The 15,198-nt window shown below is 36.3% G+C and overlaps 2 protein-coding genes across 3 annotated transcripts in view; both read right to left on the bottom strand.

Moving 5' to 3' along the window:
• The window catches only part of CCNA2 (cyclin A2), a 7,877-nt gene extending 5,195 nt beyond the window's left edge, over window positions 1-2,682 (bottom strand). Inside the window, exons 1-2 of the mRNA XM_017497588.2 lie at window positions 1,821-2,682; window positions 803-1,046 (exon numbers count right to left, since the gene is read on the bottom strand). Of these exons, the coding sequence (XP_017353077.1) occupies window positions 803-1,046; window positions 1,821-2,033 (457 nt within the window). The 5' untranslated portion in view covers window positions 2,034-2,682. The remainder of the gene's footprint in view (window positions 1-802; window positions 1,047-1,820) is intronic.
• Window positions 2,683-2,826: 144 nt separating this feature from the next.
• Window positions 2,827-15,198, bottom strand: part of BBS7 (Bardet-Biedl syndrome 7) — a 49,863-nt gene continuing 37,491 nt past the window's right edge. Inside the window, exons 14-19 of one of the 2 annotated variants that reach the window (XM_017497584.2) lie at window positions 12,977-13,116; window positions 11,058-11,222; window positions 6,813-6,922; window positions 6,604-6,707; window positions 6,347-6,470; window positions 2,827-4,370 (exon numbers count right to left, since the gene is read on the bottom strand). In XM_017497584.2, coding sequence (XP_017353073.1) covers window positions 4,237-4,370; window positions 6,347-6,470; window positions 6,604-6,707; window positions 6,813-6,922; window positions 11,058-11,222; window positions 12,977-13,116 — 777 coding nt within the window. In that variant the 3' untranslated portion in view covers window positions 2,827-4,236. The remainder of the gene's footprint in view (window positions 4,371-6,346; window positions 6,471-6,603; window positions 6,708-6,812; window positions 6,923-11,057; window positions 11,223-12,976; window positions 13,117-15,198) is intronic. The other variant, XM_017497587.2, reaches the window with a different exon arrangement.

Raw genomic sequence — 15,198 nt, forward strand, 5'->3', positions numbered from 1 at the left:
AAAAAAAAAAAAAAAAAAAAAAAAAAATTAGGTTTGTTATGGACAGATTAACACTATAAGTATTTTTTGTAGTGTAAATTATCTTTTGAAGCAAAGAGTATCATCCATTATTCCTTTCCCATCAAAGATCACCTTGAAATTAAACTTTTTTTGCAAAATTTTAATAAAAACACAAAATATTTCAAAAGGACTTTTTCTGCTCACTCATCCTCCCCCACAATCAACTAAAACTAAAATGAAATTTGATTTAGTGAGCTGTCCAGTGACTCAATATCCCTAGTGCAAAGAAATAATACAAACTTCAAAGAGCTGTTTACAGCAGCTACTTTAATACATGAGTAAGGGCAAACAGCCATGGTACAACTGTTGACCTGCAGTAGGAAAAGTGTCACTTTCTGGTATCAGATGATAAACCAGACTGGTTTTATATAAACAAAATTGTGACACTGTAAGAGATGTTATGTAATCACAATATTTAAAACTGCATCTTCACATAGCACACTCTAAGTGATATATAAGTGAGTTATATATAAAACAAATCCCATTCTCCAAACCAAGGACACATTTATGGGATCAGATTAAAATAAGCATTTAAGATCTAATTATAATTAGATTGATATGATGGCAGTGAACCTGAAAGAGTACTGGATTAGGATCCTTTTGTAGGACACCAGGTCAAGTGTTAGCTGTGAGATCCAAGATAAGTCACACCCTTTCTAAGCCTTGTTACATTAAACCTAACTCACTCTGGTCAAAATGACTACATGAGCAATCACTCATTAACAATTTCCTTAAAACTTACCAAAACTACCATCCATTGGATAATCAAGAGGTACCAATGGTTTTCTGGGTCCAGGTAAACTAATGGCTGAATTAAAAGCCATGACATCTTCACGCTCTGCTTTCTGGGATTCAGCTGGCTTCTTATGAGTCTCCTCTTCTGCTTCATCCACATGAATGGTGAATGCAGGCTGTTTACTGTTTGCTTTCCAAGAAGGAACGGTGACATGCTCATCATTTACAGGAAGATCCTTAAGAGGTGCAACCTAAAAAAAAAAAAAAAAATTAATAACTGGCTTTGAGCCTACTAGAGTTTTACATTCTCTCTCTTATGGGTGTCGGCTTTTGCTTTTTCTCCTAAATACTCTACCAGGAATTAAACTTTCTAGGACAAAGAATAGTCTGAGTATTCAAAAAGAGAATAGATGTTCCCATTTGTCACAGGCATTCCCACAAAGGCTAACAACAGTTAACACTAGGCGGAATTATGCAAAGCTAATCAAGGCCACAAGAAGGGTCGGGTGGCAGGCCAATACATGACAAGTTTAGAAAAGACATTGCAAAAAAGTGTTGGTTCACCACTGTCGCCCGAGGGTGGAGCAACAGAGCAAATCCAGCTAAAATGGCGGAATTTGCCAAAGCAAAGTATTTCGTACACCGTTTTCTAAAGTAGAGGTCATCTGCTAAGCATGAGAAGGAAGAGGGGCAAAGTCCTACAGCAGTGCCTGGGGTTTAAAAGTGGAGAGAAAGGCGAGGTGCTGAGCAAAGACTACACGTTACAGAGCTTGGGTTTGACCCTATTATGTAACGTAGATGCCCCTTATAGAGAGCAGAAAAGGCAGCATACACACAGTGTTGGCGGGATCGTGATGCTAAGAATTCCTATTGTGGCATCCCACACACCAGCACCAAGTGGACTCCAGACCCTGGCCCCCTTCCAAAAGCCTAGGAGATGCCTTCTCGCCTCTCTCCTCTGCCTGCTAAGCCAATGCCAAACCCTGCTCGACCCACCCTCCTGCAGATATCCCGCATCCTTTTACCCGTCGCGTCTTCGGCCTCTGCTGCTGCGATGCGCCCCGCGGGTTCCCGGCCTTCAGTACCGCCAGCGCGGCCCGGGTCCGCGGTGGCTGGATAGGCGCTGCCTTTTCCGGGTTGATGTTCTCCTGGTCTTCTTGGAGCGCAGTCTGCTGCAATGCTAGCAGCGCCGAGCCCGCCTCGCGGGCTGCAGGCTCCGGCGCGGAGTTGCCCAACATCACTGTTCCCGGGGGCCGACGGCGGGATCAGCTTGCGGCGCCAAGCAGCGTGCACACCGCCCAGCCGACCGGTCGCACCGACCCGGCCAAAGAACAGTTGTAGGCGCCGCTCACAGCCCAGGCCAGCCTACCTGCCCGCCCACTGACCCAGCTCGAGACCACGCAGGGCCGAGGAGGTTGTGAAAAGTGCAGGCAGGCACTGCCGGGCGTGGCGGGCCAAAGACGCCCGGAGATATAGCTAGCAGCCCGCCGGAGCGGCGGCTGTTCTTGCAGTTCAAGTATCCCGCGACTATTGAAATGGACCAATGAAAACGCCCGGGTCTTGACGTCATTCGAAGCGACAGGGTCGCAGGCAAGTGAAGGAAGCACAAAGGTAACAGAGCAGGGGCGGGGCAGGACAGAGAAACGAACTGGGGCTGGGGCGGGAGGTAGAACGCTTGCGCAGGGAGTGGGCTCAGGGCCCGAGCTTCCGATTACTTTAAACTGAGCCACCTAGGGAGCGAGGTGGTCCAGAGGCTGAGCCTTTCAGGGAATTAAACGGAATTAAACCTAGCGACTATGATTTGGGCTGCCCCAGCTTTTAGCTCTGGGATCTCTAGTTAGCTTAACTGACTTTTTCTCAAGGTTTAAAATCTGGGCCACGTTTTTCAATATCTCCAATTCTCTGTTTTTTTAATCTGTTAATAAGCAGTAATATCTACAGTCATATGGTTGTTAGAATGAAATAATGTCCATAAATCATTTAACACAGGGCTCACGTAGTAATACAGTACCCAATTAGCAGACTACAATGTCATCTTAACATTTAGGTGTTTATTCACAGTAACCAGAAATTGTGTTTTTTTAACATTTTTCCTAATGAAGATGCAATTAATTTAAGATGCTACCTTGAACTACATAATAATATATATAACAAACAGCAATGTATTACAAAATATTCAAATAGTCATTAATTTTTATCTATTTTTCCCCAAGCTGTGGCAGCCAACAAAAAACAATGAAATTCTAGTGACCTAGATATAATTATGTTCCTTTCAGAAGTAAAGTTTCTCTAAATATGGCAAAAACAATATGAGCTTGTTAAAATAAAACTCAAGTCTTAACTATATGTGCCTTTAACAAATTTTTATATTCATATAAAAAGCTTTCACATAACTAATAAGTATAATAGCATATCATTAAGAAGCACTGTTTTCTAAAAAAATTGTGAGTCTGCCCTTCTTGAAACATAAAGCATATTTTCCATTATCTTTTTGCTAGTTTAAAACCTTTCAATACAATATTCCCTTGAAGTTAATAAATATGAATTAAGATTAATGTACAAAACTTCTGTAGCCTTAATGTCATATATGATAAAAAGAGATCTAGAAGATACTAGCGTAGGAAAATCTAAGATGGCATAACTATTTCTACACTCTTCATCTGCAGCACGTTTATATAGCTTGACTGGTTACAGCATGTCTAGTTAAGATCCCTCCACTCTGTGTAAGCTCTCCTTATTTCCCTGGCTACAATTTATAGCACTGAGCCAAGTCTAGCATTTCACAAACTGCAGCAGAGTCCTAAAACATTCCTAAGCAAAAGGGAAATCAGTTGCAAATTAATTCTATCTCCTAGAAAAAATAATTGGTAGGTTTTTCTACTAGCTGACAACATACATAGTAACCAGGACACCACAAAGCAAGTACCAGCATTTGGGTTCTGGTCCCAGCTTTATAAAATACTAGCATGTCCTCTTAATCACAAGATTTGAATGAGAATCAGTTTTCTTATATGATTTGACAAACTTATGCAACAGTTGTGAAGATTAAATAAGGAAATATATAAAAAAAATTCTCAAACCTACAAAGCAGTTTATATATTTATGTATTTCTGTACCTTATAATACATTTGAATATATTTTCATTTTCCACATATTAGTTCTCAATTTAAAAATTAAAATAGCCACTTGCCAAAAATTCATTAAAATCCTATTTAAATCATTCCACTCGTGTTTTAAAAATAAAAATACTCTGTTAGTTTTAAAAAGTTCCATTTGTCAAAAGAAATGGAAGCATTACTTTAAAAAGCCATTATATCGCAAATATTTTTAGATATAAAAAAGCATTTGAAATTAAAGTATGTACAGAGTTAACTTGTAATTCTGTTTTAACATTTTTCATTTAAACAGACCACTTCTTTGGGACTTTACCTTATTTGTATTTCATGCTGCATCAAAGAATGAAATCAATGCATTTTGGTCATAACTGTCCAGAATTTCCAGTAGAAGAGGTACTTTAGTTTTTACATTGGTGCCTTTGAACTTAAATTTATCTATGAAAAGATCTGTGATCATGCCTATAAAAGAAAAAGGTAAATTTCCTGTCACTGATTAGTTCTATTTAATGACGCAGTATTTCATTAAAGTAACTGCTTCATAATCTATTTTTAAGCACCTGTAATTCTATTACTTATCATACACAAACCTAAAAGGCATGATGTTTTTAAAAATATTCATTTGGGGGGACTTTAAAAGAAGTTTCAAGATATAAATCATTAGCCTAATAACCCTCTTAACAATTGATTATGACCTATTAAATCAGACAACTGCTGGACATTTTTGAACTGCTATCAGTATATATAACATCACAATTAGTGGTATCTTTTTTCCACCAGCTGACCATTTTGACAAAGTGTAGGCAGGTTCTATTTTTAACAGCTTTATCTGAATTAAAAGATTCCACCTATATGTTGACCATTCTTGGGATTTGACTTGAAGGCAAATGGTCCTAGGTTCAAAGATCTGGGCAAATCATTTCACCTTGAGTTTTCTCTTATGTAAAATAGGAATAACTCAAGCTGTCAATCCTTTATTCAAAAAGCTTGATGCAAGATGTATTTTAGAATTTTTCCTATTTTAAGAAGATAATGAAAGGAATATACTATAGTATTAACCCCAAGGGGACTGAGTGGCAGCATCCAAAGCAAAACATAGTACTATTTCTGTCACAAATTATATGGATGAATATTTGCACTAAGTGGAATAAAAAAAATATAACCTCATGTCAGGTTAAGTCAGGTTTTGTTATTAAATTAATTCAGATTAAGTCAAGATTTTGCTGTCAAATTATGAAAAAAACTTTGGTTTACAAAGCTGTCTGGATTTTGCAATCAGTGATAAGAGATGGTAGTTATGTACCACCAATCTCATAAGTTATTATAAGGATAAAAGAGATCATGTGCATGCCATATAATAAAGGTTAAGACATTAAATACAGCTACAGCTTGTGAGAAAGTCTCTGGATATGTAATAAGAAATTCAGTAGACAGGCTTAAGGATCAGCATGAACTAATGATACCAGTTAGCTCTACAGTGACTATGGAAGACTTGGCATAGTATGAAAGGCATGCATTTTGGGGTGAGAAGATTCTAATGCAGGCATTATCACTAACTTGCTAGGTGACAACAAATTCCTTAGACTCAGATTTCAGTTAAAGTATATGAAAAATAGGCTGGGCGTGGTGGCTCACACCTGGAATCCTAGCACTTTGGGAGGCCAAGGTGGGTGGATCACCTGAGGTCAGGAGTTTGAGACCAGCCTGGCCAACATGGTGAAACCCCATCTTTAAAAAAAAATAAAAGTATATGAAAAATAAAGATAATGCCACCTACCTTGCAGAGCTATTGTAAGAATTAAATATCTCACCTGATTATGAAGACAGTATAAATAGTATGCTATATAACAGGTCTTACATAAGGATTACTAACAAAGTTGCTTTTTTTAAGCTGTTCCTTCCTTCCTCACTCCTTCTTTCCCTCCCTTCACCTCCCTTACTCTCTCTGTGTTTCAATGCAATTTGTGGAGCATTCAACTTCTTACCACCAAAGTAAGTTTTGAATTGCAAACTGACATTGCATGAATACTCTAATCCCTTATTAAATTTTGCTTTAAAAATTTTGAATGCTGCACTTTTATATTTCATGATAGCAACAAAACATGGTAGTTATTTGTGTGAAATATAGTCTAAGCTCTAAAAGTTCACAGATTACATTCATTTTGTACCAAGCTTGTTCACATATATAGATTCATCACAGTATACTTATTTCTTAATATACTAGCATTTTATCAAGTAAAAGAATTAAATATTAAAAGTAGCTTGACAAAATACAGAAATAGTCTGCAATAAATTGGTTGCTGACTGATTCATGACTGGTTCATGAATCAGGACTGATGTAATCTTTGTATCTTTCTGCCCAGCTTCTCTTACATGATCCTTGGGAAATAGCCAGTTGAAAAGAAATATGGCAAAGTATTCTAGGATGGTCTACTAACCATAGAGTCTTTCAAGATGTGCAGGTTGCTTTTTGTATTCTTCCTGTAGGTGATCTGCCTCTTCTAGAATACAGCGATATTCTGGTATCAGAAAGTTCGTATTTCCCTCATGAACCTGCAATTCCTTATTTAAAATTAAAAACAGAAGCACCTTAATATTCAAAATTCAATCTAATATAATGTTAAAGTATTGATAATTTTAGAAATCCTATAACTTAAAATAATAACCACCAGTCCATGATGACACATATACTTACTTTTAAAGCATCAATTAATTGCACTTTCTTAGCCAAAAGCAACTGATACTCCAGCTTTGGGTGGATTAGCTTTAAAGTGTGTTTGACTGATATTTCATTTATCTCTAGAAGGAGTACAGTTAGATAAATCACTTTGATCAGAAACATTAATAATGTAACAACACCACAAAATAAAAATTAGAAGGAATAATTAAAAATTTTTTGTTTACCGTATGATATGTTGAGGTTGATTTTCCTTTTTGTGGCTTCTTTAGAAAGCACATCTTTTAGGATGGAGATAGTAGAAATGTTGTCAGATTTAAAAATTCCCTCTCCTTTTCTATAAAATTAATGTATTTTTAAAAAGAATAAGCTATAGAAGGAAGTAGTCCAGTACATATATATTTTATGATTAGTACTTAGTATTTAGATTTCATTTGACTGTAATTTCTTTTGTATATATATAATATAAAGCAAATTCAAACATGAATCCTTTAATAATATATTAATTCAGCTTCTGAATATACTTGTAAAACTAAACAAAAAATAGATGCCTCCTAAAGATGTGACAATTTATAAAAAAAACTTCGTTTAAAACAACTTTTTTTTTTAGACTATTTAAAATATTTCTTTTTCTTTTTTTTTATTGCATTTTAGGTTTTGGGGTACATTTGAAGAACATGCAAGATAGTTGCATAGGTACACATATAGCAGTGTGATTTGCTGCCTTCCTCCCCTTCACCTATGTCTGGCATTTCTCCCCATGCTATCTCTCCCCAACTCCCCACCCCCTACTGTCCCTCCCCTATTTCCCCCCAACAGACCCCAGTGTGTAGTGCTCCCCTCCCTCTGTCCATGTGTTCTCATTGTTCAACACCCGCCTATGAGTGAGAACATGCGGAGTTTGATTTTCTGCTCTTGTTTCAGTTTGCTGAGAATGATGGTTTCCAGGTTCATCCATGTCCCTACAAAGGACACAAACTCATTGTTTTTTATGACTGCATAATATTCCATGGTGTATATGTGCCACATTTTCCCTGTCCAGTCTATCATCGATGGACATTTGGGTTGGTTCCAGGTCTTTGCTATTGTAAGCAGTGCTGCAATAAACATTCGTGTGCATGTGTCCTTATAGTAGAACGATTTATAATCCTTTGGATATATACTCAGTAATGGGATTGCTGGGTCAAATGGAATTTCTATTTCTAGGTCCTTGAGGAATCGCCACACTGTCTTCCACAATGGTTGAACTAATTTACACTCCCAACAGTGTAAAAGTGTTCCTATTTCTCTACATCCTCTCCAGAAATTGTTGTCTCTAGATTTTTTAATGATCGCCATTTGAACTGGTGTGAGATGGTATCTCAATGTAGTTTTGATTTTTAAAACAACTTTTATCTTCATTTTTTTCAGTAATATTTTCAATAGCCAAACTCATATATATATATATATATATTGCACTTAGAATTGCTTACTTACATAAGTTTTTCTTTGATGTAATCACACAAATTACAGTGTGACTATATGCTTTATCCTTAAATCTGATATCAAATATGAAAGAGTGACATCTGCTGTTTTTCATGCTCAGCATCCACTGGCACTGCTTATGGCCAGAGGACCGTTATTTTTCTTTAGGGAGCCACTCCTTTTTCTTTTGCCCTCTTAAGTCCATATAGTTTCAGTGGCATTGGTCTCAATCTATTTCTGGGACTTCAGGAGGAAGCATTGAGTAGTACCTTCCATACCCCTGACTACAGTGGTTCATAGCTTGACAATATACTCAATTCTGGGACTTTTACTAGAGCTAGTGGGCAAGAAAAGCCCAAAGGCAGCTGAAAATATGTAAGAGTGGATTCTAGGAACTGCTGGTGGCCATAACACTGGATGGTAAGGCCAAGAAAAGATAAAAGCAGAATTTAACAAGGGATTAAAATCTTGATGACATTAGTTAAGCCACTGATCCAGTTGTGCCTGAGGCAGATTACGGCTAGACTTTTAAGTTATGTGAGCTGATAAATTCCTTTTATTTGGTTAAGCTGCATACATTTGGTTCCTTTTTATGATGACCAAGTTTCCTAATTAACATGTATCATCTTTCATATACTTAATGTTGCTTTTTCATTTGTTTTTCACACACACACAAATCATGCATACCACTGGCTATATGCAAATGATAATTGCTTTGGCTAGATGTGGTGGCTCATGCCTGTAATGCCAGCATTTGTGAGGCTGAGATGGTGGATCACTTGAGGTCAGGAGTTTGAGACCAACCTGGCCAACATGGTGAGACCTGTCTCTACTGAAAATGCAAAAATTAGCCAGGCGTGGTGGCGCACTCCTAAAATTCCAGCTACTCAGGAGGCTGAGGTATGAGAGCTGCTTGAGCCTAGGTGGAGGAGGTTGCAGTGAGAACAGGACACTGCACTCCAACCTGTGAAACCCTGTCTCAAAACAAATAAACAAGAAAGATAATTATGGGTTTTTTCTAGAAAGATGAATAATACACCCTTACTACATTGATCTTATTTATGTTTTAGAAATCATGACATTTCTACTAGTCTTTAATCTTAACAGATGATATTTAGTAAACACACAGTGCCAGGTACTATAGAATGACTGAAATGGTTATCTTCTTTTAATCATCATAACAATTAATAAAGTAAGTGCTATTATTTTCATTCCTCAGAAAAGAAAACTGAAGCTCAGAGAGTTAAGTAACTAGCTAAGGTCACAGAGCTGGTAAGTCACAGAGCCAGGATTCAAACCTAATTATGTCTACCTACAAAGCACACGCTTCTATACGACCTCCCTAGTAGCTCTACTTCTTGTTCCCTAGTTGAGACTTTACCATGCTAAGTTTTTAGAACTTAGGAGAATAAGTCAATTATCTGCTTAGGGAAAGAACCTTAAGAGGTTTATCTCTCCCAGATAAACAACACAAAGCAAAACAAACAAACAAACCCCACAAAAAAAAAAAAATCTGTGGAAGACATGGCATGGGTGTGGTGGCCTGTAATCGCAGCATTTGGGAGGCTTGTGGGGGTGGGTGGCAAATTACTTGAGGTCAGGAGTTCGAGACCAGCTTGATCAACATGGGGAAACCCTGTCTCTACTAAAAATACAAAATGAGCCAGGTGTGGTGGCACATGCCTGTAATCCCTGCTACTCGGGAGGCTGAGGCAGGAGAATTGTTTGAACCCAGGAGGTGGAGGTTGTGGTGAGCTGAGATCTCACCACTGCATGCCAGCCTGGGCAACAGCAGTGAAACTCTGTCTCAAAAAAAAAAAATGGAGCCCTTAATTCCTCTATTATTNAAAAAAAAAAAAAAACCCAAACAAAACAACCTATAGGCCTGGTGTGGTGGCTCACACCTATAATCCCAGCACTTTGGGAGGCCAAGGCAGGAGTATTGCTTGAGTTCAGGAGTTTCAGACCAGCTTGATCAACATGGGGAAACCCTATCTCTACAGAAAATAAAAAAATTAGCTGGGCATGGTGGTGCATGGCTGTGGTCTCAGCTACTCAGGAGGGAGGTTGGGAGGTTGCAGTAAGCTGAGATCGAGCCACTGCACTCTAACTGGGTGACAGAATGAGATCCTGTCTCAAAACAAAACAAACAAATAAAAAACAACCTACAGATGTGAGAAAGAATGAAAATGCAAAAACCTTGAAGAAGCAGGATTCAAGCTCAAAGGTAGATGTAGAGAAATCAGCCTTGCCCAAGAAGTAGGCCATTTCACATTCAGACAGGTTAAAAAAAAAGAAGGAAAAGTTTAGCTTCTATTATATTGAGAAGTTAAGAAAGAAATTATGGGAGCTTATAGGAGATGAATTAGAAGTGACAGTGGAGGAGTAATGGGTGCAACTAGAAGCTTTAGAAGAGTATAAAACAATATCATGACCTCCATATCACATCAGAATAGCTGCAAAAAGCCTGCACGTTCTAAGCCCTAAAGTTTTAAGCCATGGTCTATTTTGTGCATAAAGAAATTCAGCTGGAGTTTTTATTAGAATTAGGATAAATCTTCAAATCAATTTGGGTAGGACTGTCATCTTTTACAATGTCTTCATATTGATGACTATAGAATATATTACTCCATTTAATCAAGTCTTTTATGTCAATAAAATTTTACAGTTTTCTCATGCAAGTTCTACATATTTCTAATTAAGAACATTCCTACAGATTTTATGTGGCTATTTTGTTATTGTTATTGCTACTCTGAAAATGTCTTTTTAAATACTTTATTTTCTCACTAGTTATTCTTGGGAATTTAGGAAATCTACTGATCTTTGCATATACATCTTTATTCAATCACTTTTCTAAACTTACTAATTTGACTTGTTTTTCAATAGATTTTCTTGAACAGTATAGATTTTCAATCAGATTACTCACCAATAACTCGTAACTTAAAGAAAAACTTAGAAGCTACAGTAATATAAAAAACATTTGTGAACCAGTAATAAGTTTGATTTACCTGTAGATACTTTCAAGTTGTGTATCTAGAAAGGTGTTCTGAAAGTAAAATGTCACACATTCTCCTGCTGGAGGTTTTTCTGGAACTTCAGGTAGACAAAAAACCACCCAGGAGTGAACTTCAGCAAAACTGAACTGGCCTGTTAGAGTCAGTGTATTCATGGGTCTGTAATTTAATAGTAGAGGCACACATTTATATGTGGGAATACATGGAAGTACCATATGTACACATTAACAGGCAGAATTTTGCAATAGTTAGACAAATATAAAAAACCCATTCTATTTTCCCAGATTAATCTTATACATCAAATAAATGAACACTTCAATTTCATGAAAAAAAAATTGAACACTTATCTATACCTGCACCTGTGCTAAGTATCGGTTAAATGATATATGTAAAGAGGCTTTATTCATTATAACATGCTTTTCAATAAAATTCCATTTATTTGGGCATATTTCTTTTTTTTAAGTTTATTTATTTATTTTTATTTTATAGAGATGAGATCTTACTATGTTGCCCAGGCTGGTCTTGAACTCCAGGGCTCAAGCAGTCCACCTGCCTCGGCTTCCCCAATTGCTGGGATTACAGGTGTGAGCCACCATGCCCAGCCCTAATGTTAAAAAAGCTTATCTAGTATTTATACTACATAAACTACAAAATATATAAGGATCTCCTTAGGGAAATAATCAGCGGAGTGTGAAGGCAAAGAATTGGGATTTTGAGTAAGACAGACATAGGTTGTCCCATTATTTACTAGCTCTGTGCCATTGGACAACTTAAGAGAATAATACCTTCTGTCTTGCAGAAATATGGTATCATACTTTCTGTCTTGTAAAAACATGGTATCATACACACTAATGTAACATGAAAAAAACTGTAAAATAAATCAAATTTAAAATAAATCAGATGGATAATTATAAAGAGTTAAGAAAATGCAGTTTATAAAATGAAAAGCTCAGACCAATCCTCTCATTTGCAGATGAAAAAACTAAAACCTAGAGACTAAATTATTTCCCCAAAATCAGACAGGAACAGATTGCAATCCAAGTCTCTTGATTCCCAATTTACTATTCTTACTAGCATACCATGCCACCTCCGTTAATACCAACCTTGACTTTTAAGCAAGACAGAAAGAGTCTATTCTCTTTAATGTTTTCCAAAAATCTTCTTTAGGAATAGCCTGCCTTACATGTTATTCAAATTACATATTTTAAATTACAGGCAGCAATACAAAGAACATGGGTTTTGGCTTCAATTCATAGCTTTAGTCCTCTTATTAGCAAGTTACTTAATTTTCTAAGCCTCCATTTCTCATTTGTAAAATAGAGACATTATTACCTGTTTTGTTTTAAGAATTAAATGCTATATAAGCACCTAGTTTAATACATGGCACAAAGAAAGTAATCAGTAATTGTTCATGTCTTTCTCTTCTCTTTCATTTAGGCCCATGTTCTCTAACCTCAAAAAACTACAAAGAGATGGACGCCTACGTTGGAATGGAAATAAAAGGCACTATCACAACCAATTGCTTTATCAGTATTCCCTGAGAAGAAATATAAAAGAAATATAATATTTGAGGCTTATACAATGAGGCCCTATTCAGAGAGAACTATTACACTACCTAAAGGTTAAATCTCACATTAGGTGTCTGAGAGAGAGAACTGCTATTCTAATAATCCCTGGATAGTAATATATGAGAAAGATGGGAAAGTCCAACACAAATCAGCCTCTAAAATAAAACAAAGAATCTTATATTTCTTAGAAATATTAAATCCATAGTATTTAAAATATTTAAAGTAAAAATTAAAGTAAAAAGTAAAGTAAAAATTGCTACCCGAATTCACACTATAAAAATAAAAAACAGGTCTATTTGAATTGTGTAATATCCTAAAAAGAAACTGCTCTTTCCTTTGTCCTACCTGTCATGATCAATAAAGTGAGTTCTTTGATGAAGTGAAAGAGGTTTGATGTGGTACTGGCGAACCTGGCAGGCTTTGGGTTGAATTCTTGGAGTCACATATGCTTGTAGTGTGCCATACTGGCCTTCAATTGAGCGAATCTGATTCAACACAAAAGAGGAAAGAAAATAAGAATATTTAGCAACAGAATATATCTTTAAAATGTTTAACACAAGTTATCAAGACTTATAATGCACTAAGATGTGAAGGCCTAATTTAAGAGGAGTTGGAAAGCTGTCCAGCTTCTTTTTCCTTTCCCACTCTGTTCCAATTCACGGGATGGATTGTAGTACCTCTTGAACTACACAAAATTAACTTCTCTAATCTAATTGATCCTTTAACTCATACTTTTCATAGCATAAGGGGGAAAATATCAACATTTGATCTAAGTGGGAAATATTTTAAAAGTTTAAGCAAGATTTTTTGCAAATGTTGCACTGCAAATATTGCTAACTAGGAAGATGATAAGAAAAGAAGTAAAAATATAGAAAGAAAATAAAAAATAGATATGATAAACCTACATTTTACAGTTTATTTTTTAAAGAGTAATAAGCTCATATTGGCAGGGAATTTTTTCCACAAGAAAAAGAGCTTTAATAATGAACATAACAATATAAAAAATTAATTTATAATAATCAGTATAACAATTAATATTCCTGATTTACAAATTCAGACAATAAAGAAAAATCTGAACAAACATGTAAGTCACCTGAAATCCTCCCACATATGTCTCTCTATGTACATGCATGAAAAAAAAGTATTTAGCATATAGCTGTTGTTAGAAAAATCTATTGACAGAAAAATCGTTTCAAATAACTTAATTATCGACATTCTGTGAAAATATAGATGTACTAGCATGACGACTTACGGTAGAGAAAAGGAAAAAAAAAGAAAATAGAGATGCATATCTATAATCTAATTATGGCATATCTGGGCTGGAAATTCTTTTGGGCTATTTTGAATATGACTGGCCGGATATCCTGAGAATTCAACATACTTAACAGGAAATAATAATTCGCTAAGCTGTGAAGATCTAATTTAAGAGAAAGACCTAATTTAATATATTTCACATGGCTAAGTTCTATTGAGATCATAGATATCTTTGCTTTCATTTTCAGTATTCGCATTTTCCCCCTTATCTCTGCCTCTCCTATTACCATCACCTCCCTGCTCCTCCCATCCCACTTATGCCTTCCCCATATTGTATAACTGGATGTATCAGACAGGTATGTTTCTTTTCATACCTTTATTCATATTTATATCACTATAGATAAAAGTATATACAAATCATATAGGGAGATTTTATCAGCATTTTGTTTTATGAAATTCCATCCATGTTAACAGGTATGGATCAACTAATTCTTTATAATAGCTGTATAATATTCCAAGATATGAATAAATAGCTATTTATTCAACTATTCAATCACTGAGTATTCACCTTGGTTCCACCTTTCTGCTTCTAGAAGCAATGCTGCAATTAATTATATTCACATCTATATGTATATGACTGCTATTTTACTGCTATTAATAGCTTCCCCCAGCCAGGCGTGGTGGCTGACACCTGTAATCACAGCACTTTGGGATGCCAAGGTGGGTGGATCACCTGAGGTCATGAATTCAAGACCAGCCTGACCAACATGGAGAAACCCCATCTCAACTAAAAATACAAAACTAGTTGGGTGTGGTCATGGACACCTATAATCCCAGCTACTCAGGAGGCTGAGGCAGGAGAATCACTTGAACACCGGAGGCGGAGGTTGCAGTGAGCCAAGATCACACCACTGCACTCCAGCCTGAGCAACAGAGCAAAACTCCACCTCAAAAAAAAAAAGAAAAAAAAAAAAGATTCCCCCATATCTATTTTCCAAAGCAGCTGTAACAACTTATATATTCACCAGCTATGACTGACAGTGTCATTTTCCTCATCCCTGTCCCCTAGCATGTTGTTCTTTAACATTTTTTTGCCAGTCTTCTTTTTGTTATTTTAATTTGAATTTCTCTGGCTAAAGATAAGGTAGAACTTTTTTGTTTGTTAGCTATTTTGATTCCCTCTTCTGTGTTTTGGGTTTTTTTGTTTCAGACAGAGTCTCACTCCATTGCCCAGGCTGGAGTACAGTGGCACATTCTCAGCTCACTGCAACCTCCGTCTCCTGGGTTCAAGCGATTCTTGTGTTTCAGCCTCC

Source organism: Cebus imitator, unplaced genomic scaffold (genome assembly GCF_001604975.1).
Source record: "Cebus imitator isolate Cc_AM_T3 unplaced genomic scaffold, Cebus_imitator-1.0 Scaffold233, whole genome shotgun sequence".
In the NCBI taxonomy this organism is placed as follows: domain Eukaryota; kingdom Metazoa; phylum Chordata; class Mammalia; order Primates; family Cebidae; genus Cebus; species Cebus imitator.